General features: G+C 40.0%; 1 protein-coding gene and 1 long non-coding RNA gene across 3 annotated transcripts in view; one reads left to right on the top strand and one right to left on the bottom strand.

Annotated features, from left to right (window-relative positions):
• Window positions 1-6: 6 nt before the first annotated feature.
• On the bottom strand, window positions 7-10047 carry LOC147799139 (uncharacterized). Its single transcript, XR_015425129.1, has 3 exons — window positions 9981-10047; window positions 3863-4018; window positions 7-281 (listed from the first exon to the last, which is right to left on the bottom strand). It is a non-coding gene; the product is annotated as an uncharacterized LOC147799139 (long non-coding RNA).
• A 4452-nt stretch (window positions 10048-14499) lies between these two features.
• Window positions 14500-27751, top strand: part of lonp1 (lon peptidase 1, mitochondrial) — a 28838-nt gene continuing 15586 nt past the window's right edge. For both annotated transcript variants that reach the window (XM_087137086.1, XM_022250512.2), the window contains exons 1-12: window positions 14500-15399; window positions 16552-16640; window positions 18119-18241; window positions 18635-18824; window positions 19768-19829; window positions 21577-21647; window positions 23628-23686; window positions 24583-24666; window positions 25045-25176; window positions 25372-25460; window positions 26782-26920; window positions 27507-27629. In XM_087137086.1, coding sequence (XP_086993212.1) covers window positions 14665-15399; window positions 16552-16640; window positions 18119-18241; window positions 18635-18824; window positions 19768-19829; window positions 21577-21647; window positions 23628-23686; window positions 24583-24666; window positions 25045-25176; window positions 25372-25460; window positions 26782-26920; window positions 27507-27629 — 1896 coding nt within the window. In that variant the 5' untranslated portion in view covers window positions 14500-14664. The remainder of the gene's footprint in view (window positions 15400-16551; window positions 16641-18118; window positions 18242-18634; window positions 18825-19767; window positions 19830-21576; window positions 21648-23627; window positions 23687-24582; window positions 24667-25044; window positions 25177-25371; window positions 25461-26781; window positions 26921-27506; window positions 27630-27751) is intronic.

Below are 27751 nucleotides of genomic sequence, written 5' to 3'. Positions count from 1 at the left end.
AGTTAAATTAACCAAATTAAATTTGATAAGTTAACTGATAGAACAAGTTATTCGAATTTCATTTGCATAATTTCCGATACATACAGTGTACGTGTTAAAAATATAAAAAGAACAACACTTCATTGTACTAAAAACCAACAAAGGGATAAATACATGATTAGAAAGCCTGAGAGATGGGTTCTGGGTTTATAAACAAGTGGTCACGTAACGAGCGGGAAAATTCATTTTGAGAGGGTAGAAGACACAAATTCTGGAGGCTAGAAGGAAGAGTGTTGAACAACCTGCAGAAAGAAACAAACAGAAAATATTTAAGGCAGTTGGTCCGACTACACTTGTGACTGAAGAGCAAGACATCAGTTTTCATTGCATTTGGCTGGGGATAAAGGGTAGAAGGGACATCCGTGTGTCTGTGGAGGCATTTCACAACCATAGCCATGCTCAAGTAGATTAACCTGTTGTAGATGGGTGGGAGATTAAGTTCCTGCCAACTTTGTTCGTAGGAGAGGGAGTGTGCAATATTATACGGAATCTACAACTACCGTATCAATACATTCTGTCGATGTTTTAGCGTTGTAAATATGAAACCTACACAATGGTTTGTCTGGAAATTCATTTGAGTGGATAGAGGCTCCTTGTGGACTATAGACGCATTCTTGGCAAGTTGGGCACGTTTTGGTCTATTCCAGATCAACACACATATGATCTGGATAGAGCTTTCATCTTAAATACTCTCAGTTGAGTGCCATGCAGTTCTGAAGTGATTCCTTCTCGCTGTTACATAAAACATTGTACCAACGGATATTGTGTGCGAACTTCATGCACGCTCATCTGTCTTTTTTTCCAACTTCAATCCCTGCGACTATGGAGACATAGAGCCGAATATAGAGCCGTCTAAAAGTTCTCATCCAGTCCGCGATGTTTCTCCTCAAAAACGAACTGCAGCCATATACATGAATCCTACACAATACATAGTGTTAGGCGGGTCCGTGAACGAGCATCCTCAAGCCCTCTGTAAGCCGTCTGTAAGTTGCTATATGGTACCAGCCATAGCTGTGGTCAAAAAACGCGATTCTTTGTTTATACCGTCGCACTTCCATTAGAATGATACCTTTGCGTCGAGAATGAATCGCGCTATAGGCCCTAGCCAGAAGATCTGAGTGAGTGTGAGAGACGAGTTTCTGACTGGCGAGGGAGATGAGGTGAAAATTAGTGAGTGGGTGTCGATAGGCAGAGCCAGCAAAGATCAAGCTCAAAACCTGCATTTAGCGGTGTTACCCTTATACGTAGAAGTCGGAAATTCAGTCCCAATCCTGCTAACGGACAAACTAATCCAAATCGACCGTTGAGTCTGGCAAATACAGACCAAACTCCCAACTCCGTCATTTTCCATGCCAGCAACAATCCTCTTCCCAAATTCTGGGCTCAACACAATAATCGTGTTTATTCACCAAAATTGAGCTTTATGAGCTGAGACGGTATTATAAATTTGATTGTTGTAATGGCAACATGCTCTGGCAAGCCCAGCAGGATAGCAGTACCAGTAGAGGGCGCTATATTCACAAGAGACGACCTGCCAAAGAACCTTACGCGCGCAAATTATTATGAATAATTGCGCATGCGCACTGCCAATAATCTCAGTCTGCATGGCGCGCGGTCTTCAGCAGTGCGTACGCGCATTATTATGTCGCCTGCACGGTGCACCGACAAAAACAGTAAAACCAGTCTTGGGGCAAAACTATAAGAGTCCTTGAGTCTAAGGCTGTCAGGTCCTAGATCACTGATCCTAGCCCATTGGGGCTGCCATCTATCTGCAGTGGAAGCGGCTTCGACGTGTCATAATTTATTAGGACGCTACACTGTACACAAGTTTCTTCAACTTCTCATTAGCCTTCTGGTCCCCTTTTTGGACCTTGGGTCTGGCTTTCCTGGATAGCTTTTCTTCTTGTATTTCGGTCATGCTCACGCATTTTCTACCTACAGTTGTGTTATTGACACAATCTCCTCTGTCGAGTTGGCGATGAATTTATGGTAGTAACCTAGGAGTCCTAGATACACTTGCGGCTGTGTTTGGTTTAGGCATCTGTGCCTTCTGGCTGGTATGAAGCCTCTGTGGCAACGGACTCCATGCAATTCTGTCCTAGTCTAAGCTGCAAACCAGGTACGCAATAGAGGGTTAAGGATAGGAGTGCACATTTTCCTGCTTGACACGCAGTCCAGTCTGGATCTTTCAATCTGGACAACAAAGCTTCAAAATTGGCCAGATATCTCTCATCGTTCAAGAAATGATGTCATTGAAGTGCAGCAAGCACATTAGAATGTTTACCAACATTCTAATCCTTGTCCTCTAAAATGGGGCCAAGATACTGGATATTCCAAACGGTAGCCTTGTGTATGGGTAAAGTGTGCGTATGGATAATGTTAAATCTAGCCCCTTTTGATGGCAGACAAGTTTCGGTTACTGAATTTTTGGCCTTCTACTGTTTGAAGAAGATCATCAAGAGTCGGTATAGGTACTGCTCTAGGTTCAAGATTGCATTAACGGTATAAAGCTTGTAGTTGCCACAGACTCTGACTCCACCACCTGACTTGGACATCTGACAACCACTAGGCAGGTATAATCCGCAAACTTTACGTTTCAGTTATGCCTTTCTTGGGGAGATCATCTGGGGCTTTATTTTCATTCCATGCGGGGACTGCTAAAGGCAGCCTTGTAGAAGTATGTCCCATTAAAGACCTCCTGAAAAAAACCGTGGCTTGGAAATCTTTGCTTTTCATTGTCAGTAATCTAACTGTCTTGATTCCAAGCTTCCAAGAGCTACACACTCATCAAAATTATGTCCAGCTTCAAACAACAGTACACTGCCCCAGTACTAGGGCGTTTGGGCGACCTGAACCATAAACGTGTTTCAGATTTGGTCACTGGTTAAGCGCTTTCGCGACTTTCGTTAGGCATCTGTGACGTTTTGCTCTAGAATTGAGATTGATATAGCTCTCTGATTCAATGTCGAATTTGTTCTAGAAGCATTTTGCTACAAACACGACTGCCAAAAAGTTTAGCCGATTCGTTAAGTAGGACAGACCCAGCTTGGAACAATGGGTCGAGTACTCTCTATATTATCATTGCTGGAATTTGGCAAATGACGTCTTGGGAGGCCCAAACAGGAACGAGTAAATCGCCTTTGAACTCTTTCCAATGATTTTCGTTGAGAAAGAGAACTTGAGTACAAAACTGGGGCAGCATACTCAAGACTAGGTCTGACAAGAGAGCAGTAAAGTGTGACAAGAATATAAAGATCTTTACAGTTAACCAGTCTTCTGGTAAGACCAGACATCTTAGTAGCTTTTGAGACAACTGAATTCACATGATGAGTCCAAGAAAGATCTCTGGAGATAACCACCCCAAGATATTTTTACTGATCGACAAGATCCAAGTTTCGAGAATCAATCTGATATGTGGATCTTTGAAGGATTCTGGAGCGAGTGATGGACATCAGTTTACATTTATCGGTATTAAGCTTCATACAATTAAGATTAGGTAACTATACTGCATAGATCATTTTGTAATATGAGCTCATCATACTTGTTAGAGATGGTCCTATATATCACAGTGTCGTCCGCATACTGCCTTAAACTTGACTTTACACAAAAAGGTAAATCAAGGGCAAAAATATTGAAGCGTGGGCCCAAAACAGACCCCTGAGGGACCCCAAAGGGAACTGAAACCCAATCAGAGTATGACTCACAAAACTGTACTCGTTGCTGACGTCCCTGTGGGTAAGACTGGAACCACTGCAAAACAGAACCACATAAAGTACAAATACTTTATTTGTGCAACTTTTACAGGAGGACACTAGTGACTTACACGATCAAAGGCCTTCGACCAGTCCAAGTGTATGACATCGATTCTAGGTGGATTAGGGCGGTTTGAATAACAGCTGGACTGCTGCGTAACGGCGCGCATTTTTGAATCATTCCGTTGTATCCTGTGCATTACGGTACAAGCCCGGAAAAAGAAAACCTGCAGGTAAATACATTTGTAGAACAATTGAAAGGAATGATTTTATTTAAGATTGGAATTACACAGATTAAATGTACGATACGATAAGATTGCATCAGTGATTGCTAATGTAAAAATGAATGTAGATTTGCTTTCAATTTACTAGATATCTCTTAGTCTGGCTATCCGTAAAATATTTATTCCTGGTTTGTACATTCGATACATTAGACAAATTTGACTCAATTTTCTCACATGTCAATGGTTTCATTTTTACTCTGCCTTCTGTTTGTTTTATTCATGACCGGCCCAGTAATTCTAGTTTCAGCTTTATTCTAATTACGGCGATATCTGGTTTAGCGACTAGTTCAGTAGTATTGGACGTCGTTGACCATATTCCAGTAGAATGTCAATTTATGTTAATCTCTTCACTACACTCTAAAAACTCCCGGATCAGACTGACCCAGAATTGAGTCCCATTCGGCATTACCCTTTTCCTGGTCAAATTATGACCCAGAAAGGGTGAAATATGACCCGAAAGGGGGTCATATTTTGACCCAGAAAAAGGGTCATACCGAATGGGACCCAATTCTGGGTCAATCTGACCCGGAAGTTTTTAGAGTGTAGGGAAAGTGAATAGTTTGAAATTTATTGTTTCGAGTTAGATTGCTAATTAAGCCCTCTTTCTGTTTCTGTGTTTCCAGAATGTTGTCGTTGTTCCTGTACGGCCAATAAAATAATTATACTGAAGCAACCATTAGGCCTAGAAGATCCTCCTTGTATCGTAGTGATGTGGAGTTGCGCTTCTTGTCTGGACTACAGGGGTATCTAATGTTTTCGCCCAATCATGATAAACAGTCGTCAGTTGAGTAATACAAGATCTTTTTGGAAGAAAACCATGCTGACAGTCGGATATGATACCACCTCTGTACATGTGATCAGTGAGATGTTTAGAAACCATTTTTTCAAGACATTTACTAACTACGGAACAAAGAGAAATTGATCTATAATTAGACGGGTTGTGAGAAGACCCAGTTTTATGAACAGGAACAACAGAGTTAAAATCTTGGTCAAGGGATAAGCTAAACTTTTGGCAGCCAATTTAAGATGCTTAGGCGAAATGTTGTCAATCCCAGATGATTTGTGAACTTGAACGTTTCCAAAAGTTTCTTGACTTCAAACTGATTACAGGTGTGACTACACAGAACAGGAACAAAAGAGTTATTGTCATTATTAAAATCCAGTTGAAAACTGCGATTAAATTCAGTAGCAATAGTCACAGAATCAGTTATAGTTTTCCCTTCAATGTGAGGACAAGCGACAGACGATTTTTTTACGATTTAAGCTTACAAACGACCAGAATCGCTTAGGATTAGTTTTACAGTCGTCGGCCAAATCCTTTAAATAATGACTGTAAGCTTTCCTGATGGCATATATAACCTTGTTACGTAGTTTTTATACTTAAGCCAGAGATGGACATAATTACTATTTCTCGCGCGGCCACTTTGTAAGCCCATGTTTTTTCTAGTAAGGATAACTACTTCACAAGTGATCCAAGGCCGCCGCCTTTCACCTTTTTGCCTTGCCAATGGAACAACATCATGGACAGCTGCAAAAGGTAAATCTTTAAAGTTATCCCATATTTGGTCAATACCTAAGTCAGGCGACAAATGTGTGTCCCAATGCACCTGATCAAGCGTATCACACAGGGCAGTTTGGTCAGCTTTGTCGTACTGATAAAAAGTACGGTTCAAGGATTTACTGTCAAAGGTGGTTGATCAATCAAATAACTCTCCACTGTGATCGCTAAGGCCAAAACCAAGGCAGAGAAGAAGAACGACTGGCGATATCAGGTCTATTATCAGTATCAGTATAAATCAGGTCAAGGGTGGACCCCTTAGTGTTGTCAGAAGAATGCCTACGTGTGACCAGGTTAACCATTTGATGAAAATTTAAAATATTGGAAGCACGTTGGACCTGATCTATTGACCCACGGATTACAGAAGGGCCAAAATTAATAGTAAAGTCACCAACCACAAAGATGGCAAAATATTTATGGCACCGGTAAAATACAGAATCGAGAACATTTTGATAGTCAGTAAAGAACTGAGCTGGAGAGTTAGAAGGTCGAAACATACAACCAAAAAGAATTTTAACATGGTTAGTAGTTATTTCTAACCACAAGAGTTCAAGGTCTACATGTTCAAGGGCAACAACATGCACAAGGTTTAGATGATTGGCAGCAGCTGTAAGAACTCCGTCCCCGTAAGGGGTAATTTGTTCCACAGATGTGTGCCACCATGAGAGAAAGATCTATCCCCCAAGATTTATGTGTTTTGGGGACAACAAGTAGGGAAGCATTAGATGATCTCTTCGCCTAGAGGGTTAGTAATGAGCCGAGTAAATCAGTGTTGTATGTTGGAGAAGAACTATATCATGACGGGCATGAAAACCGATTAAATAGAATTTTGTACCTAATATAAAGGCCCATGGCCCTGAAATGGGTGAGGCAATTTTAACATCACTGCGGCTGGGGACACTTCCGTCAGCCTTTTTCATCAATCCATGTGAGTCCATCTTTATTTTTAGTGTTTAGTTTTGGGGATTTTGTCCATTTATTTTTTTCATGAGACCGGGACCCAGTTGAAACAATACTACATACTTGTTTCATTCGGACTTACTGTAGTAATTTTCTTGCTGGACAGAGTTAAAATAGCCATCCTTTTTGTAAGCTTGGAGGCCCAAATTGATTTTGTAACTTCAATCAAGCAACATTTATTTCCATAATGCCGAAAAATTCCAATACAATAACAGAATAAATTATATATACATGTAGTTAATATTATACGCTTCGATAGATTGGGGACAAGAATCAATGAAGTCATTGGAAATTAAGGGGCATCTTCTGAAGCCAAGGGCTGATATGGAGATGCCTTGAAAAAAGCTAAAACAGAACATTTAACAGTGAGAAAATTACAATTGGACAAATAAAAATACAATGTACATGGGAGGAAAGTGAGCATCGACGGATGGAAAAATAAATGAAGTCATGTAAAATGAACTCATGCGACTAGTCAAAGAAGAAAAATTAAGAGACAAAGAAAGTGAAGAGCAACGCAGTAGTTATTACATAAGCCAATAAACAGCAAGTTCATTACAATCGCATGCAATATAAGGCAATGAAAACAGTTAATTGGCAGAGATAATGTGAAGAAATAAATTGTAGATGAATCACGAGACATTAGGCAAATATAAATATGCCAAAATAAATTACTGAGACAATCACAATTACCAAACGATGAGATAAGTAATTCAGAGTATATGACTAAAATTGTATGACAACGGACTATTACGGGCGATTATTAAGCACAACGCCCAAGAACTTACTACTGTGGGTACTCGGTATTGCATTGCCATCAATGTAAATAGAGGGCACAGCATCTAAAAAGCTTGAATCTCTACGAAAAAACAAACAGTTAGCCTTGATGGTATAAAGGGACAGTTTGTTCGCTCTGAACCAAGAAGAAACTTTAAAAGTTCACTGTTAAGAATATACGAATCAGAGACTGCAGATTTGGATTAGAATAGATGATAGTAGTATCATCTGCAAACAACAGAAAGGAAAGATCAAAAGAGGAGTTACTCAGATCGTTAAAGTATAGCAGGAAAAGAAGGGGGCCAAGTATAGATCCTTGGGGCACTCCGTGCGTGATGTTACTTCTATCAGACGGTGTTTTATGGACCACGGTAAATTGTTTTTCGTCAGTCAAGTAGTTCTCAAACCACTTTAGGGCATGTCTTCTAATTCCACAGTAGTTAGGTTTAGAAAGGAGTATGCTTTGATCAATTGTCTCAAATGCCTTTGAAAGATCGATGAAAATACCTGCAGTAGAGAGTTTGACATGGAATTGGAAATAAGGTCGGTGAGATGAGTAAGAGCCATGTCTGTGGAATAATGTGAGCAAAAAGCGAACTGCTGATTGAAAAGAATATTAATGGGAGACAGAAATTTTGAGTCGACTGTGAACTATCCGATCAAGAATTTTAGAGAAAGACGGTAGAGCAGAAATAGGGCGATAGTTATGGATGTCCTCAGAGTTGCCATTAAGGTGTGACTTTGGCAACAATCAGGTTTAAGGGGACACCGCCTGAAGAAAGAGACCGATTAAATATGTCAGCAAGAGGTTCAGCAACAAATGTAAATGTAATGTCATCAAGGCTGCAGCTGGTATTGCTTCGAAGTGATTTACTGATGTCAATAATTTCAGCTGAAGTTGTTGGGCTGAGGAAAAAAAGAAGAGGAATGAAGTTCGTGAAGATATCGTTGAAGTGCAAATTAGTTTAAGGAATTTTGTTTGCAAGTGCAGTGCCAATGTTATTAAAATACGAATTGAAGGTGTTGGTAATATCACTGAAATTGGAAACTATGTTTTTTCTATCTGTGCATTTCTCTTGAATATCTGTATTTTTACCTTTGTTGAGGATTCTGTTAATCTCTTTCCAAGTTTCTTTGATGTTAGATTTGCACTGGTCGAACTTGCAAGCATAAAACTTTGTCTTGACAAGACGAATAACTGCGGTTTGATGATTACAAATAATTTTTGTAAAGAAGCTAGCCGATGATGGATTTCTTAAGAATCGCTTGTAGAGCCTGTTTTTATGCTTACAGGAGCTGATGATATGGCACTGGTAATCCAGGGTTGTCTATAGTCTTATTATTAGCTCTCCTGTTGATGACAAATGGAGAGTGGTGATTATATAAGCAAACAAAATGTGCCATAGAAAAATCGTAAGCAAGATCAGCTTACTGGCACTAAAAAACCTGGGTCCAATCCATGGACTCAATATCTGCAATGAAAGAACAAAGACTAGGATTATTAGTATTTCTTGTCATGCAAGTCCGTGACCCAGAGCGGGAGTTTTGAGGAAAACAAGGAGTAATTTGAAACAGAGGCAAATGAACAGAGATGTCTGCACTGAGTACACCTGCATGGATATCAGTTTGATCATTGTTTGTTAGTATGGTGTCTATGAGAGTGGAGGTGTGCAGGGTTAAACTAGTAGGTCGATCGATTAAGGAACGAAAACCATAGGAAAGAAATGGCATTTACAAAATCATCTGTGGGCAAATGTTCTGAACACTTCAGAAGATCCAGATCCAGACATGGCCCACATACATGTAGAGGGTCCCTTTATTTAGGGCAGAGCATTTTGCTGGCCTGCACCTTTACTCAAATACCACCCAATAAATACTGCTTATCCTTGAAAATTAAAGATACATGTACATGCCACTCAGCCATGAACCTTGTGCCAGCGCCGACTTGATAGGAATTTATGCGAGGATCACTTGCATTAATTTGACACTGCATTGACATTGTACGCGTCCTTGGGTGTTACCATCGGCTACAACAGGGAATGCGTTACACAGGTTGCAGTGTCTAATTAACTGTTTTCATCAGTGCTGATCCCCTAGCAAAACCAATTCTACACGTTAGACCATTTAATATGTTAGCTTTGGAATTTCTCTAAGTTACCACTCATAGGCCTAAGCATTCATTACTTCATTACATCAAATCAATTTATTTATTTGACCCTTCCATTCACACACTCCTAGACAACAAACCCTCTCGCTATGTACTGTACGTATGTCACGTCACTTCATTTCTCGATTTCAACTTATGACTTCAGACTCTGCCCATGATAAATGCCATATACAACTCACACGCGCCAATCCGGACTACATACAATGCATTTGACTAACAAGACTACAGCCATACCTCCATGTACAGTCTACCTCCATATGAATGGTACAGTCAGTGATAATTAAGAATGTCTGCACTGATCATGCAGAGTACCCGGCCCATATCACGGTTTCAGTAGGTAGTATACAGTTTGTGTCATGGTAATGCCGCACGCTGAGCTATGGGCAAGAGTTTAAAAAAAGAGAATTAAACAAATTCTTACAAACAAAGAGGTATCCCCTTACCGTCACTTTGGGACACAATACACGCCGCCGCCACCGCGTTTGTGGCGCTTCCGCTTTGACACGTCGAAAGTCCCTGTCACACATGAGCGCGCATTGTACAGCACGCGCGACAGTCACGATAGACTGGTTCCCGGTCTCTCTGTTATGCAAACTGGAGACGGTACCAGTGAATGTAATGGTGAAGCTGTGCCCTAGGCCTAGCTTGGCCTGGCAACCGTGCGGAGGATCGGGAACGAGTCTCGTCATATCAACATAACTTTTTTCCAGGCCCTTCTTCCAATTTCACAACTTTGTGCTTGTAGGTCGGAAAAAGCCTTGAGAACAGAATTCATCATGAGTGGAATGTCCAAAACGGAACAGTTTCCAGAGCATTGAACGGCCAAGTCTATTTTTCAGCGTGTCGCCGTGTATTTCCAATGCACTAGCCAGCAAATCGGGGACTTCGCCGTCGGTTTTTTTACACTAATTTTTACTAAAACAATTGGTTGGCGTATCTGAGACTTCTCAAATTGTTTTTATATTTTTTCCACTTCTAAATCCGGAAGGTTACGGGATCCAAGCACCAACTTAAAAAAAATCTCGCCCAAGATATTTGTATAACACAATGATCTCTATTAAAAGATAGGACACAGCGCCCCACGTCAAAAAAGCGCAACACGATGTTAATTAAACCTGGATCAACTCGTGGAAGTAATAATCGAATGCCATGTATGTTCTTGGTGCTCACTACCAAAGAGCGCGTGCGCAAGATTTGCAAGTAACAGTGGCATAGCAACAGGCTATGTCTGATTTCGTGCGCGCCGTGATTGTAAAAATGAGGTGTCATCTTTGTTAATGGATTTCCAGGAAACGGAGCATGAATAATGAAATGATTCAAGACAAATTCAAATCACATTAATCGTTTTATTTTTTTTCGTTGTATTGATTTTGTGCCCCGTCTCAAACAAAGTAATGGAAAATGTGGTTTTAAATAACCCAAAAAACTATTGAGTGTTGCCAAATTTGATCAATATCTATTGAAAATGAGTTTTCCTGGTTATAAAAACTAGATTCGTATAAACTAGAAGACTCTAGTTCTTAATCGATTGCACTAAAACTTGGAATCCGCCTGATTTTTTTTTTTTTTTTTTGGTAAAATGAGGTTGAATTTGAACCAAATTTTCGTGCTAAATTATGTGAATCCAGACATTTTGTAATGGAATTATAAGTCACATATCACATTTAAAAACATTTACGTCCTAATAAAACTTAATTCTTAGAGTCAGGAATTACTGCTTTGTCAAACTTTTGACAATAAAGAGGATACCCTTGCACCGTACTCTTGTAAGGTTAGACTATTGAGTAACAAGTTCTTGTGGCAAGTCACGGGTCAAGTGCAGTGTGTACGCATCACATGTACAGTACATGTTCATGCACATGTGCTGGGGCGGGCACGACGACTTGGACGTCTCGGTACCGCACTGGTCCGTACACAGCAGCGAAAGTCCTGAACAGGAAATGTCACTAATTTCTTACGATTCTACCTTATGAAATGGTATCAGTACTAACAAAATCGGTACAATCTAATCGTCGTCCCAATGTTAGGTATACCATTTTTGTGATAAAAATGAATACAAAATGGCTTAACTTTTCGTGCAATGTTGGATCGATACAATTTTAGTGTGATTCAAGGTGACCTGATTATTAGAAATTTTATCCGGCGGATTAAAAATAAATGCCTGAAATCAATGCATTAGGCCTATGGGTTAATCTTTAATTTGGTGCTAGATTTTTGTTTCAGAAAACTTAGTTTCTGTTAAAAATTAATTGATGAAATCAGTGCAATTTTTGCAACTTCTGGGTTACTTTTGTTCTTTGTTAAAGGGTCCGTAAAATCCACTTTTTATACTGTTTTGAGATTTATCGTCATCTAAAAATCTTACTAATGTAGGAAAATTGTGTGCATTTATGCTTCTATATTTTGGTATTTTACGAGGTCAGTCGTCTGTTCGCACAAAAACCGTTGTTGTCGGCTTCAAAATGAAGTACGCATGCGCTCTTGTAATGAACGTTGTCGTCTATTTGGGGCATGAACATATACATGTCACGGCAGCGCGTACGTACGGTCTAGCCTGGAGGGTCACGTGCTCGAGGAAAGATACAAAAACTGCTTGTAAATCGCGACGATCATGCATGACGCAACCAAAACGCAACGCATCGCTAACATTGTTGATCTCCTACTAAAAAAAGGAAGCTTATGCAAGGTAAGGGTGTGGAAAACGTATGTTTATTACTTTATAAATTATCAAAATGTCCAAAATATTTTGATCTTTTTTTTATTTTGGTTTTTACCCACAGACTATCATAAAATTTCAAACAGTAAATATTCATCTGCGTACAACATTGCCGTATTGTACTGTTTTCCATGTATTTTAGATTTTCGGAAGTAATGGGTCAGTTTTTGGCAGGATATTTCTCTTTTAGGTCAGGTAATTTTTCAGTTTCTGTAAATTGATATACTAGCAAATATTTTTTAAAGCCTTTTTTCCAAGTTTGATTTTTTGAGAAGAACTGAACGAAAAAATATTACGAATTCTAAAATCTGTGCACGTTATTTTTCCTATCCAACTTGGTTCCTGAAGCACGCTCTCAGGGGTCAACTTTCGCTCTATAGGCGAGGATGAACATCCGACCGTTTTCTAAAAAACTAGAAGCAGGCCTTTCATAAAATTGCACCGAAATTGTCATGTCAAGTTGTTTGCCATTATAGCGTTTCTTGTTATTGGCCTTATTTTCAGTCCAGTTCAAATCAAGTATATTTAGTATAATATACCAAATATACCTTTTGTTAACCTACAGAGTATCTCCAATATAATGATTCAAATTGTTTTGTAATTTTAAAAGGTTTGTCCAGAAGCAAACGTGAATTTCTTAAACGTGTGCGGTTTGGTTGCCGTTAATGGACGCGTTTTTGCCTGTTCACGGTGCACTGAAGGGGTTTTTACGTGCAGTGCATTCGATGGGCGCGATCAGCCGATCATCATAGCCTTAATTCATAACTTTAACTTTGCTGAAGACCTTTTGAAACATGAACGTTGTAAATCTCGATTTGCCAGCAACGGTAGGAATATTCGTAATTCAAATGATATTTCCATGATATTTGTCAGAACAAATCAATTTAGAAATAGCCCAATTCCAAATTATATCAATCTTATTAATTCTAGTTAAGCGTCCGATCGTTCAGTGACACGCGTACGGTTGCATTATATCTCTTTCATCTCATTGAGGTCATGTCTATTGTTTTTATATATTCCACTCCGCGTCTTTTATGTATTTTAACATTAGATAGTGGTTCATAAAATCTTCTTTTTCTCAGAAATATTTTAAATTCAGAAAATTTGCAAAACTTCCCATTGTCTATGGCTTTGAAAGCCTTCTCCCTACTTTTTGCAGCTGTTCAAAAATCAAAATCTCACGTGTTTTTGCGTGTGTTCCTGTAAAACCCTGACGAGGAAGTGGTGTGTGATCCTGTTCCGAGAACAGTGTTCTTGGGTCATGTTCCTGCCGTTCGAGTGCGAGAACAAGAAACCTGTGTCAACAACAGGCCCGACCGAACTCGACCCAAGTGTGCCCAAGAACAGGGCGACAAGATATTCTATAGGCTGGCATGTAATGAGCACGAGATCACGCAATGAGCGGTCTGCAGTCTTCACGCATACGAAGTTTTTTCTTTTATTTTACCGACGTCGTCGGACCTTGGAGAGTGAATAAAAATACTGGTTTTTGTTTGAGTATAATATAGAGTTGTAAAAGTTATTCAGGGCAGTAGGGATATTGATCCTTGGCACTTCTTTGGTAAAAATCTCATTTCATAAAAAGAACCCATAGGCCTACTCCGTTCTAGTCAAACATATTACCAATGAATTATTCAGGCTGACACCGTTCCCTTCGTGGGTTTATACGTTTTATGAATACTGACGTAACTGGGAGAGGGGGCATGTATTCCCCTTCGCCTAAGATACCCGCTAATGAGATGTGTGAACATCGCATTGGCCATCTCTGTATTCTCTGTTTTTGCTATTGTTTTAAAGTTTTGGTTACACTATTGTTGATCGGCGTCTGATATACATCTGGTCCAAAAATTGCGGGCCTATTTTGGATAGAGGTGGGTGGCTACATTCAGAACGCATATTCATTACTATTTTATAATATCTTCGGTGAAAGGCGAATAATTTTTTGCCGTGGCTAACCCCCATAAAATTGAAACGAAAATGGGTCATCTTGACATAATCTTGAATTTCCAGTGAAAAAACGGAGGCCAACCTCTTCAGGAAAGTCAACAGGCGGCGCTATTTCGGTCTCATTTTGCACTGTTTTCTATGGGCGCGTATTTGGTGTAATGAAACCGGCAGCCACAGTTTTATTAGTGGAAAGTGTCTGCCGGAAAAAATGTAATTGAAATAACTGATAGAGGGCGTCCTCGCTTCATCGCTGATGCATGATGACATGACTTGTATACATTACATATTGTAAGCCTAGGCCTAGTGTTGGTGAACACAAACGTACGTGCGTGCCTGGCACTTCTTTTAGTTTTTTGGTCTCTTATGATCGTATTGATAAAAAAAAGGGGTTGCACGTGTTGGGGAAAGAAAATCTTCAGTGTCAGTCAGCACTGTGTTCTTACGAGAAATACCGAAAAGGAAGAATGATGTTTAAGTTAAGCCGCCATTTTTCAACAACGCACGTGGACCGTTTGTGCACGATCGCAAGCAGTCTACATGTACATGGAGGTCTGTCGGCTTTGCCATGTTTGCGAACAAGATTTAGTGATGTTGTAGGATGTAAGCGTAGTTTTAGTGTTACTACTTTCCGAAAATTGCGTCTGAATTGCTGCAGTGAGCATCCCCTCCGGAGGCAGAAACTTGCTTGGACATCATCATCATTACTGACCAGTTGTGACCGGTCAAGCCAAGTTTTCCAAAGTAGGCCTAGGCCTACAGGTACATGTAGGCTTAGGCCTAAGCCCAAGCTGCTCATTCCTGAGCCAACTTCCTCGATAGGACATTCGTTGATGGGCCATGTAGGATTGGGATTTGGCCAGTGGAGCCCTTTGCTGACTTCCAGTGTGTTGATGCAGCAGAAGCGGTACTTCTGGAAGGGGAGTGGCCAGGAAGGGTCAGGACAGGATGGAGAGGATGGGGACGATCGTGACGATTCCTCAGACTCTGGCATTGAAGAGGACAGTGGAGGAGATGGCAGTGGGAATAGCCAAGGAACAGGTAGCAGTGAGGGCAAGGAAGTCCCCCCTTTCCCCTCGTCTCCGAGTGCTGTGCCAGTTGTATCCTTAGCTCCAATGACTGTTCCTGAGGTGTTCACGCCATTGCCTGTCATTGCTGTGCAGAGAAATCCAGTTTTCCCAAAATTCATTAAAATAGTTGAGGTAATTTCTTTCTTCGTGGAATAATTGCAAAATACCCCGCCACGCGAAAATACCCCCTAAAAATTCATGGTTACGTAGTCGAGTGGAGGTTGTTCAACTTCCGAGCTATCTTTGCTGCGTCAAGGTACGTGTTGTGTACAGTATTGAAATCATTTTCGAGAACGAAGCACTCACTTAAATTACATGCAACTCACTAGGGGAAGATTAAAATATTTCTAAGTCCAATGTGGGTCCCGGGGAGTGGCTACGTGGATACAGGGATACGAAGTGTGTCTTGTGCATCCTGCAACAAAGTGAATGGGGAAGGCGGAAGAATTTTGTAAGTCCAATGTGGGTCATGGGGAGCAGCTACGCGAATACAGGGATACAAAGGGGGCCTTGTGTGTCCTGCAACGCAAAGTGAATGGGGAAGGTTGAAGAATTTTCTAAGTCCAATGTAGGTTCCAGGGAGCAGATATGGGGATACAAAGTGGGCCTTGTGGATGGAAGCGTGACTCCGTATCCGCGGCTACGAGGTGGGCAAGTTGAGTGGCGGGGTATTCTGCAATTGTGCCTTCTTTGAACCACATTAATGAAGGACTTATCAATCCAAGTTGATGTTTTACTTTTTTTTTCTTTTTTTTTTTAAAGAAGGGGGCATGTTGGATGAACGTAAGGAGTGCAGGAAAGATTGCACAGATATGCTTGATAAATGTTCACAACAGCATGAACACATTAAACATTTGTCAAGCATCAGAAAACTATATTCTTTCAGCATGATGATGCAAATGACAGATGACCAACAATACACTGCATTGTACATGTATACAATGTGACCTCTAAAGATACCTACAAAAAGAATATCAGGGTAATAGTACTGCTGTGATCAAGGTTGATGTAGCAAGATTCCTAAGACAAACTAGTATAGTACATGTATGTAAGTTTCTGTTCCCCCAGCTTGCCCGAATTTTTTAAGACTTTCACTGAAATTTGAATGTAGTTTTCTGTGACTTTTCCTTTGAGAAAGGAGGTAGGAAAACACTGTTTACTTGGTTAAATGTACGTACATGTTCAGGTGTTGATCCATATACAGTATGTACGTTTATGTGAATACTTCTCATGTACATGTACGATGCAATGCAAATACATTTACAATGTAATTCTTATTTGTAGATTAGTAACAAGCCACTGATGGAGCTTATAAGAAGAAAGGTGCGTCTAGCTCAACCCTATGCAGGACTGTTCCTGAGAAAAGATGACCAGTAAGTTGACTGGTTTAGCTACATGTACATGTACTGTACATCCAGAGTTGACTGGTTTAGCTACATGTACATGTACTGTACATCCAGAATTGACCATCAATTTTGTTTCATAATTATCCTTCACCATGCCAAAACCCCTTTAATTCAGTTTGCTTTCTGAACAAGGGTCCTTTTACACATTCAAAAAAGGAACTTGAAGCTTATTGAACTAGAAATGTACAAATCATCATGGAGATCAAGTGGAAACTGATTAAAGGTTAACAGAAATTGAAAATATTTAGTTCATGTGAAGTATTTCAAAATAACAATAAATACCTAACCATTTCAAATACATCATAAATTCATGTTTACCCCAAAATGAATAAAAAGATCCTGCGTTTCCCCACCCACAAAAAATCCCCTTTTGGCCGTTCGCACTCCCAAGTTCTTGAGTTGTTCTACGCTACACTGGACGTGACCAGATGTGCCAATCAAGTTCATCCCACACATGCTCGATGGGGTTTGGTCTGGACTGAAGGCAGGCCATGTAATGGTAAGAGTTTAATGTGATTATCCTCAAGATATTGGGTAATCACTCCGGTGGCCTGAAGTTGTGCATTATCATGTTGAAACAGCATCTGTTTGGGTGTCCATTCAGAAATGGCCTCACTACTGGCTCCAGAATTTCATTCAGGTGCCTGTAAGGGCGTCTACTCCAGAGTCCTACAGCACAGAGTTGATCTCTGACAGTAAGCACTAACCCTGTAATTCATTAGCCTGGTCGTTGCCCTTGCTGATTTGATTTCTGACAGTAAGCACTAACCCTGTAATTCATTAGCCGGGTCATTGCCCTTGCTGTAGTTCCTGCATTGCGGCGTCGGTCACGGAGGTGTTCTACAATGATGTACCAATCTTGAGTGGCTGTCATCATTTGAGATGTACTGCCTCTTGGCCTATCTGTCACACTTCCAGTGTCTCTTACACGGATTGCTGATTCGTGGACTTGATTCATGCATCAAGCAGTGTTGAGCAGAGCACTCCAAGTACTTTAGGTGCCGAGTCCTGGGCCAAGTAGAAGTACACTGGTGATGAGTTTGTGTCCAAAGCACTGAGTTCGATTACATTCACAGCCAAGTACTGGGCTGAGTCCGAGTACTGAAGACCGAGTACACATGTACATGTATAATACATGTACCAAGAAGGGTTAAATTAAACAAACGAAATGCAAAAGTGAACTCGTACATATAGCCTATAATACTTCAAACACCATGTAACTATCGCCTTCACCGAGTTGTTTGAACTTTCAACTTTTCTTGGTCCAAAAAAAGTGTACATTTATAAAAAGTGATAAAATTGCTGTAATTCAAACTTTTCTCTCATTTAAGCGTTTTATTTTCTGGAAAATGAAGTACGGTGCATGTATCCCTCAGTCTTCTGAAAATCAATTGTTCGTGTACGTAATATTTGTGTGTTTCTCATGGTTTTGATATTGCCAACAGAGAACCGGACTCAGAGGTGGTGGATAGCCTGGATAACATCTACACCCTTGGTACTTTTGTTCAGATCCATGAGCTGCAAGATTTGGGTGACAGGCTACGTATGATTGTGATGGGACATAGGAGGTACGCACATACATGTACATGTACTTATGTACATACATGTGGTCTACTGCAGCTAAGCTTCAGTCTGCTTGGAGTATTTATGCCATACAAAGATAGACCATCTTAATTTATGTAAGAACATTTATTCCATGTATTCAGGGAGAAGATATGGCAAAAAATCAAACTTGGAAGGACTTACATGTACATGGATGGAATTTTGAAAGAGGACCGAAACATGAACTAAAACTCTGTATTTTTATTTTTTATTTTTTTTTCTCATGAATGATAGAAGAGACATTACCGAAGTAAACTCTCTCAAGCTATGAAAAATTTCTTTACTACAGCTGGTTGTTGGTCATTTTGCCATTTGTGTGATAAAGTACATCTCTACTTTTTTCCACTTTTTCATCCCAGAATAAAGTTGACATCAGTTTTGGACAATGCTGACATTTTTGCTGACAAACAGTCACAGAAAGGAGAAGAAGTAATTTCAGAATCTGAGGGAAGTGAAGATGCCTTGGGCACAGTGGCTGACAACCAGGTGCTGATGGCAGAAGTGGAGAATGTTGTACATCATCCATTCAAGACATCTGAAGAAATCAAGGTGCTATACAAATGTAGAACTATAATAGTTCAGGAACCGGACTAATTCAGTTCTCTTGTCATCCCAAGCAAATAAAAACAAGGTCAATTATTTGCAGTCTTGATGAAACAGCAAGAGGCCATAACATTACTATGGCACTTCCAAATATAAAGATGTTGCTAGTCTATAGTGAGATAATAGATGATGTAAATATGTTTGCCACAGATCTTTAAGTGTATCAGCAATGAAGTTTCATTTGCCAATTTTTCTGCAAATCAATAATCTTCAGTGAATGAAAATTATTTGACCCTCCTTTTCAATTAAATGCAAAAATGTAATTTTTAACTCATCCAAAAATGTCATTGCTTTCCCGGACAACTGAGGGCACTGTTACATGTACTTATGGGATGTCATCCAGGAAAGACAGGTTTCAATGCGTGGGTTTTCCTGTTCAAATTATGAACCCAAAATTAGCTTAATGAAAACATTTCTGAGAAAGGATTCTATGTTTGCCTATTGCTTTGTACTTATTTGACCATAAGTCACCAAAGAAAAGAAACTTGAGACCAGCCAAATCTAACAAAATTTAGCAGTTTTTCTGCATAAATTGTGCAACATTGAGATTCCTTTCCTTGATGACAACATTGAAATACTCATTAGCATGAAAACCCAAAAGACGGGCTAATATCACTTTCTAATACTGAAACAATAATTGACAATGAGGTTAATCGAGATGTAAAGGTGCATTTTGAGAGTTTGTATTTTAAAATTGTATAGTAGCTACTTGTACCCTTTAAGCAGAAAGAACATTGAGGCAATAATTCCAAATGCCCAGTCACCAGAGAGGGAAAATGCAACTTTAATTTGTAAAATGTCAGCATCCTGAGTGAGTGTCATTTTTTGACGGGGGGGGGGGAAAGTAGTGTTTAATATTGTGCATGTGTATTGCAACTGTTCTATGCAGGCACTGACTGCTGAAGTTGTGAAAACTGTACGAGACATTATTGCGTTGAATCCGTTGTACAGGTAGGTACATGCATGAGAGGGGCTACCTTCTATCAGGAGGTATTTGTCAAGTAGCTGTTAATTTTTAATAGTTTCTGTCACAAACAACGGTAATTTCCATCAAGGGCTTGGCGTTTGCATACTTTTCACAAATGTCAATGCAAAAGGAAATGAACATCTTGGAGCTTTCGTGGTGGATGAATGTGCCAGATCTGAAATCTTGGGGACAAAAGATGTCCTGAAAAGTCAAGGAAAATTGGGAAAAATATAGTGTCGTGGATTCCTGTTGCTAGAGGAGAAAAGGTCAAGGAAAAGTCATGAAAATCAAGTTTGTGCAAGGGTTCTTCCTGAGTGGTGGTTTCTGATGTGATGTCAAAATAATAATAAATTTACCGGCTATGGAGGTTTTTCAGATGACATAACAGGATGGGTAAAGGCATTTCAGGAAGCGAAACATGTCCATAGAGGTGTGCGCATTTTCGAATCTGTGTATTTCTGTTGGCAATTTCATTATGCCAGAATGTTGAGAGACTTCGAGGGCACGCACCTTGTCACGCACATCTACGTAAATTGAACCCTGACCATCAAAAATCATGTGACTAAAAATCATACATCCTTGTAAGTCTGTGTTAGTGGCTACGGCATTCTGCCAATTCATCATAGCAAACAATGTTTCTTAGCAAAATGAAAATAAAAGTCATGGAAATTGTCACGTTTTAGCCCTGGAAAAGACATGGAATATTTGGTGGAACAGTGGAACCAGGGTTGTTATGACTCGAGTCAGTGACTCGACTGGAGTCCGACTTGATCCACAATTTCTGGCAACTCACCCTGAGTCCCAACGAGTAAGTGACTTGACTCGAGTCACCGCGAGCAAATGACTCGACGTGATTTAAGTCCTTCATCAGAAGGGTGGACTCAAGTGAAAGCTTAAAATTAACACTCAAGCCCCGATAAATCAAACGGCTTTGCTAGAAATATTTGTAGTGACTTTCTGTGCCTGTTTATCATGTTCACATCTTGTCACGAATGAAACATCCTACATGCATACCCAAAATATAGCAGCCATCAAAGTCAGTTGTCCTTTCTGCATGGTACAATAAACGTACATCATGTCATGGACTCTTCACCTTGTGGTTCTGCAGTAATGCTAACCTAGAACTGGACTAACAATGCATTTCTTATTTCTTGGTTTCATCATTGAGCTATTTGTCATCGGTGAAGCTTTTGTTGGAATGTCAGCTAAATTAATGCCCTGTTTTCATAAAAGCTTGCCTTGATTTCAAAACACAAAGAGATGAAAGCCCTCATTTACATAATAAGAAACAGATTTGTATAATATTAGGTTGGGAAGGTATCATGGATCAAATGTTGCCTCCTTCAATGGATAACAATCACCGGCACTGTTTTTATTTTCATGAAGAGTATTCACCCAATTTAATAGCCCAGATGTGAGTAAACAAAAGCCAAAACGTAACTTTTTCTCTCATGTTCATTTGTTTTGAGTTTAATTATTTGTGACTTGAATTGACTTGAGTAAAATGGCTTGACTACATGCTGACTCAAATGTCTTTAACTCTACGCAACCTCTCAACATCTGTACCCACATGTAATGACTTGACTTGACTCGAGTTTTGACATGAAAATGACTTTAGTGACTTGAATGGAACAACATTAAGTGTGTACATTGGGAAATATGATTGACTTGATAATCTTCAAGTGGTAACCTTCACTGAATGCATTTATGTGTTTTAATTCCTTTCTACAGAGAATCTGTTGCTCAAATGATCCAAGCTGGCCAAAGAGTCATTGACAATCCTGTGTATCTCAGTGATTTAGGTAAATACTTGTTCTGTATGAAAGTCAGCCAAGTGTGGACCCTTTACAACCCCAAAGGGTTGATTTATAAGTCTCACACCTTATACTTTATAATTATACTTTGCAATTTTTGAGAGAAATGATATGAAAAGAATCAAACATTAGGCCTACCTAACTGTTAGGAATGACGGAATCATTTTTGATTCTCCCGGCGACACAGTTTTGCACGGTTGCTCTGTCAGTGTAAAATGTACAATCGTTCGGCACACACGTCGCTAGTGTTGCTGCATGCATAATGCTACATACACCAACTGTACATGTACATGGCTTTATGTGCTTGTAGTACGTCACACACATTGGAAGCGCAAGGGGAAGTCTTGTTTCTGGGCTGTACAAACACATGGCTATCGCCGGGGTTGTCAGTATATTTAATGAGTGAAGAGTTATAAGCTTAAACACCATTGGACGAAACTGAGTCCAGTTGTGGTCACTGACCAATCAGCCTTCCTCACACAAAACACGGTCATGTGTTATGCAAAACTTCGCAACACGTGCATTTGCACTGCACATGTTTTCACTTCACAAGTATACAACCGTAAACAAGCATGGCTGATAGTGATAAGTGTGCGCAGTTGAGTGCTTTTAAGAGGTGGGAGGGGATGGGTGACCTCGGGTACAGGGTGGGGAAAGACGAAAGCAGCGAGATGGACATGGTTGTTGAGGTAGGCTCTTAATGGAGCAGATATTTGTCAGTATGTGAACCAATTGAAATAAGTGTTTCTGTTCCTGTACGTATGCTGTGTGTTAAAGGTTTGGAATTGCTAGCCTGTACTAGCTTTACCGCTGTGACCATGTTTGGAATTTTACCGTTCTTCTTCAAGACAAACCAAAGTATATTCACATGGACAGACTATATCCTGTTTTTGTAAAAGAATGAACACAAGGATTGCAGACCATTTGACAGCTCTGGAACGCACACAATTTTTAGCAGAGTTTTAATGGCAGTCGTAAAACATAACAGCCTCAATCGCTCGGCGGAGCCATGAGATGACACCACTTTTCGGTCAAATTTTCCCATTATCCCAAGTATTTTGTGGAGATGTTTGTCCTATGACAGTTGTTCCGATCACTGACGATGGCATTTTTCAGAAAATCTGGGCTTTTTACTCACATCTTCACAAAATGATCTCTAGAAGTTGACATGCTTTCACGATGCTGGCTACCGCGCCGTAGGTGTAGTGAGCAACAACAAATTCCTTTAGAGTTGAGGATGGGACCAGACCAGTCAATCACGATGCGCCACATAGTGATGAAAGCCACGGTGAGATCATGCCAGTGTGGACCGCAGCAGATCTTTGTGTGCAGACATGTTTTGCATTTATGAATAGAAATAACTCTCATAGGAAAGCGATCCGGCAAATAGAAACCTCGCACAATCGGGAAATTTATTTTAAAAATCAATGGAGAATTGGAGTGATCTTGCAGTTGAGGAGATCACTGCATGGTCCGTCAAGGCTGCTGTTGTGGAAAGAGCATGATTTTACGACCGTCGTGAAACTCTGATTCTTTTTAAATGTATTGGACATACTGGTATCTCTTCGAGTTTGCTTGAAGGAAGAAGGTGTGATGTGAAACTGCTGCACTATTTCTTGTTGGTTTTGTTGATTGGTTATATGAAATGTTGACCCAATTTTATATTTGTATTTTACTATGTCTTGATTGATCCAAGGTTTTGATTCATTGTTCGAAATCACACTCCTAGAAAAATTGCACACCTGGAAATGTCCAGGAGTGTTTTTTTCACACACCTGCCATTTCCAAATCACAAGGACTGAGGTTGTAGCCAACGGTATGCAGAATTTTCTTTTTTTCAATGCACTGGCCATGTGTACATGAAGGTGTATTATTGATAATGTGCATATAGTATTTTCTTGGATATGGAATGGCTTTGTGAAAGGGAATTCGTTTCCATGTAAGCTCAATTGTTTCTTTGATTGGCAGGTGCTGCGCTGACTGGAGCAGAACCAGCTGAGCTTCAGGAAGTTCTAGAAGAAATGAATGTAAGGATCACATCAAGCAATTCTCTCTGAATCTGACCCAACAATGTTTTGGTTCTCCCACTGGATATGTTTCAACTCATGTTGTAATACCTCTGTCTCGAGTACTTTCTTTTTCATTGGCCCAGAACAATCACGTGCAGGGTGCCATATTACGGCATGTCACACTCACCATTTGACATCTTATCAGTCAGTGTTGAACATGTATGATATCGCACACATGCATACATACATGTATGCACCCATAATGACCCACAGGGACAGAAATGTTCCCACAACTCTTTCCTAATTTGCCTAACTAAAGAAACTGTCCCCTGTTGGCATGGTGAAGGCCTGCCGAATTATTCTTGTACACTAATGCACTTGAACAAGTACTTGAAGAGTATCAAATGCTACCTGAACTGGTATTTGAGCAAGCATTCTAAGTACTGGACAAATACACCAAAGCCCTCTGTTTTACATGTATCTTGCGCATAATGTGGTTTTTCCTGTTTATTTTTAACTCAAAGATACATCTACATTCTACACACTACCTACAAGTTATACTTGTAGGTAGTGTGATTGTTTTTCTTCAGTGACCACTTATGTCAGTGCACTGAATTTGCCGTTCATATTTGTGTATGCCTGTCGTTATCAGCGATCTTATTCCACTTAACACCTTTGGCTTGCCCAAGGTCTACTCACCAGGACTCACTATTGTCAGTGAGTATTTGCAGTTGCTGCACCCACCCTCTAGAGGAGGCTGCCATGGCATGTCCAAGACCTACTCTCAATGGACACATTCAGTTAAAGACACACTTACTCCAACTTCAAAGAGCGCTTAGAAACACCTGTTAAAAGGCCTAATAAATACAAATACTTATAACCACCCTGATGTCTCTTTACACGTATCATCTCAGATACCTAAGAGGCTGATGTTAGCACTCAGTCTTCTCAAGAAAGAGTATGAAGTGAGCAAACTCCAGCAAAGACTTGGTAAAGAGGTAAGACACCAGCAGCTTGTGGCCAAAGGTTTAGGATCTGGCTCCAGATAACAGTGAGGTCAAGCTGTAAGGAATTATACCCTGTTGAGAGAAAAAAAAGTTGCTTTTGTCTCTGAGTTTTGGCACTTTCAATTGCCCTTCACAGGAATTTTTTTAAGGGATTAGTCTTGGACATTCTTTTTCATTGTACAGGGTTGGATTTACATAGTCAAATCAGTAAGGCCACAGTCATTTTGTTGCAACTTAAATAGGGCCACAGTTGTTTATTTTATTACAAATTAAACATTGTCACAGTTTTTTATCGCTTAGGCTCATTAGATATGTCTGATACCTCAAGTGTGGAAATTTACTGCTGAGTTTCTTCTTGAATTTTCACAGGTAGAGGAGAAAGTGAAAACAGCTCATCGCCGTTACATGCTCCAAGAACAACTGAAGATCATCAAGAAGGAATTGGGCTTGGAGAAAGATGATAAGGATGCCATAGAAGAGAAATTCCGAGAGAGACTCAAGGTGCGTCTTTGTGGTATCTATACATTTCCCTTGCGTTAACTTTGCTTGTGTTCCTGTATGGGAATAGAGGTAGATCACTGTCAAGTTTGCTGCCAAAAATTTACCTCAAAGAGGCAACTCAACAGTCATTGTTTCACACATATTACCACTTCAGTCTTCTGAAGAAAAAGTTAGGAAATGCATTTGTACTTACAGGGCAAGGAAGTACCAAAGCCAGTCATGGATGTCATCGATGAAGAGATGAACAAATTGTCTTTCCTTGATAACCATTCCTCAGAATTTAGGTAAGAAATAGGCCTTGAGTTCATATGTAGAAAGTTGTACCCAATCAGCTCAACGAAAGGCAAAATTAAAGAAAAGCAAAGCATTCGTCAAAATCATGTAATTTAGTTTAAGCTGTGTCCAACAGTATTTTGTATGGAAGAATGTAATAAAAAAGTCATCCCATTAAGAATCTTGCCAATAGTTGTTCATGAACTTGTGTGGATGCATGTTATGCATATATGTCAAAGCTTCTTTCATATGGCATGCTCATTGCATGAATCATTTCCAAGTATTGTGGTGATAAATTATAGAGAGAAATTATTAACAATTAGCAGTGATTATAATTTTACTCTGCTAAGGTCCTATTTGCTTACCTGTAAGTGCACAATTTTGTTGTATCGACTTTGGTTGTACGACACTGTCACAGACATCAGTGTTTGAACAAAATGTGTGATTTGCTACACTGTTTTTTGATGTTTAGCTTGGACAGCAACCAAAGTGCCATAGTCAAACTGTAGCCTATTGTTGGGACAAACATGGCTCTTCTGCATGCTTCATCTCATTCTACCTTGGAAGCAAAAGAAGATGACATTTTATTTATGGTTTGGCCAAGTAAATCAAAAAGACAGAGGCAAATCATAGAAAGAGGATAGCATTATTAAGACAATATTGTAACTGTGCCCAGCTGATCAGAGAGCCATCCAAAGATAGTGATAGGTTGTCACTGTGCCCTGCTGATCAGAGAGCCATCCAAAGATAGTGATAGGTTGTCACTGTGCCCGGCTGATCAGAGAGCCATCCAAAGATAGTGATAGGTTGTCACTGTGCCCTGCTGATCAGAGAGCCATCCAAAGATAGTGATAGGTTGTCACTGTGCCCTGCTGATCAGAGAGCCATCCAAAGATAGTGATAGGTTGTCACTGTGCCCAGCTGATCAGAGAGCCATCCAAAGATAGTGATAGGTTGTCACTGTGCCCAGCTGATCAGAAAGCCATCCAAAGATAGTGATAGGTTGTCACTGTGCCCTGCTGATCAGAGAGTCATCCAAAGATAGTGGTAGGTTGTCTCTGTGCCCAGCTGATCAGAGAGCCATCCAAAGATAGTGATTATTTTCGGGAACACTTTCAAGTTGCAGCTGGTAAAGTATGTTTTAGACTTAATGTATTGCATGTTAAAAGCATTTTTCGTGTGATTCCGGCACTTTGCACCATAAGTTGCATGTCTTTGTCAGGTAATGGTAAGTGTACACCTTTATGTGTTCGTGCATGGGTTTGAAAAACAAAGTTGCATACGCGTAGGTAGGCCATTCAGTGCTTCGTCATTTGAATTCTATCTTGGTAGTGTGACCCGTAACTACCTGGATTGGTTGACACAGTTGCCATGGGGAGTCTTCAGTGATGAGAATCTTGAACTGAAGACAGCAAGGGAAGTCCTGGAGAGGGATCACTATGGCATGGAGGATGTCAAGAAACGCATTCTGGTACACACTCATTGCTCTTTACTTTACACCACTACCTGCAGTGAAATCTTGGTGTTAGAGGGATGACGTTACTCAAAGACACAAGATGACTTTCCATTTAAACTACATACACTGCTGAAACAAAATGCCCCAGGGTTACGTTTTGACTGTCAGTGTACAAAATTGCAAACAATAAAATACAGTATGTAGGAGCTCACTTTGTTAAAAAATGAACTTATGCACATTTTAACATTTTTAGCATAAATGCCTGAATAAATACACATACATGTAGGCTTTAATGCCCCTTATGAAATGGCCATGTTTTGTAGGACTGTTTACAAGTGCAGTGTAATCATTGGCTCAGTATTTTCTTTGCTGCTTTTAGACACATAGAAATTGGGCTCCTAGGAATGTTGCTATTCATCCTCTTGGAGCTGGGCATACCTTCTTGCAGAGCTGCATGCATTGCAAACACACTCAGAAGGGTGGGTCAGTGGTCCCTCCTGTTGTGCTCATGGCATAAACAATGGCTTAGCCTTTTCTCCATGTACATCTAGCATAATGCATATTAATGAGTCATTGTGTTTCTGTATATTTATCTTTACAGGAGTTCATTGCAGTGAGCCAGTTAAAGGGATCCACCCAGGGAAAAATCTTGTGTTTCTATGGACCACCAGGTGTAGGCAAGACCAGCATAGCAAGGTCTATTGCTAGTGCACTCAACAGACAGGTATGAATCATCACTGTATGGTCTTGGAATTGATGTTGGAATTGAGGTTAGAAAAGGTCCAAAATTAACAGAATTGGAAAAAACAGGACATCAGGTGAAAAACTTCTGAATAGTAAAGGCAG

This window comes from Acanthaster planci, linkage group LG05, assembly GCF_054643075.1.
Source record: "Acanthaster planci isolate LZ-2023a linkage group LG05, COTS_SCS, whole genome shotgun sequence".
Taxonomy (NCBI): domain Eukaryota; kingdom Metazoa; phylum Echinodermata; class Asteroidea; order Valvatida; family Acanthasteridae; genus Acanthaster; species Acanthaster planci.
The sequence above is the reverse complement of the archived record's forward strand: the minus strand, read 5'-3'. Positions and strand labels throughout refer to the sequence as shown.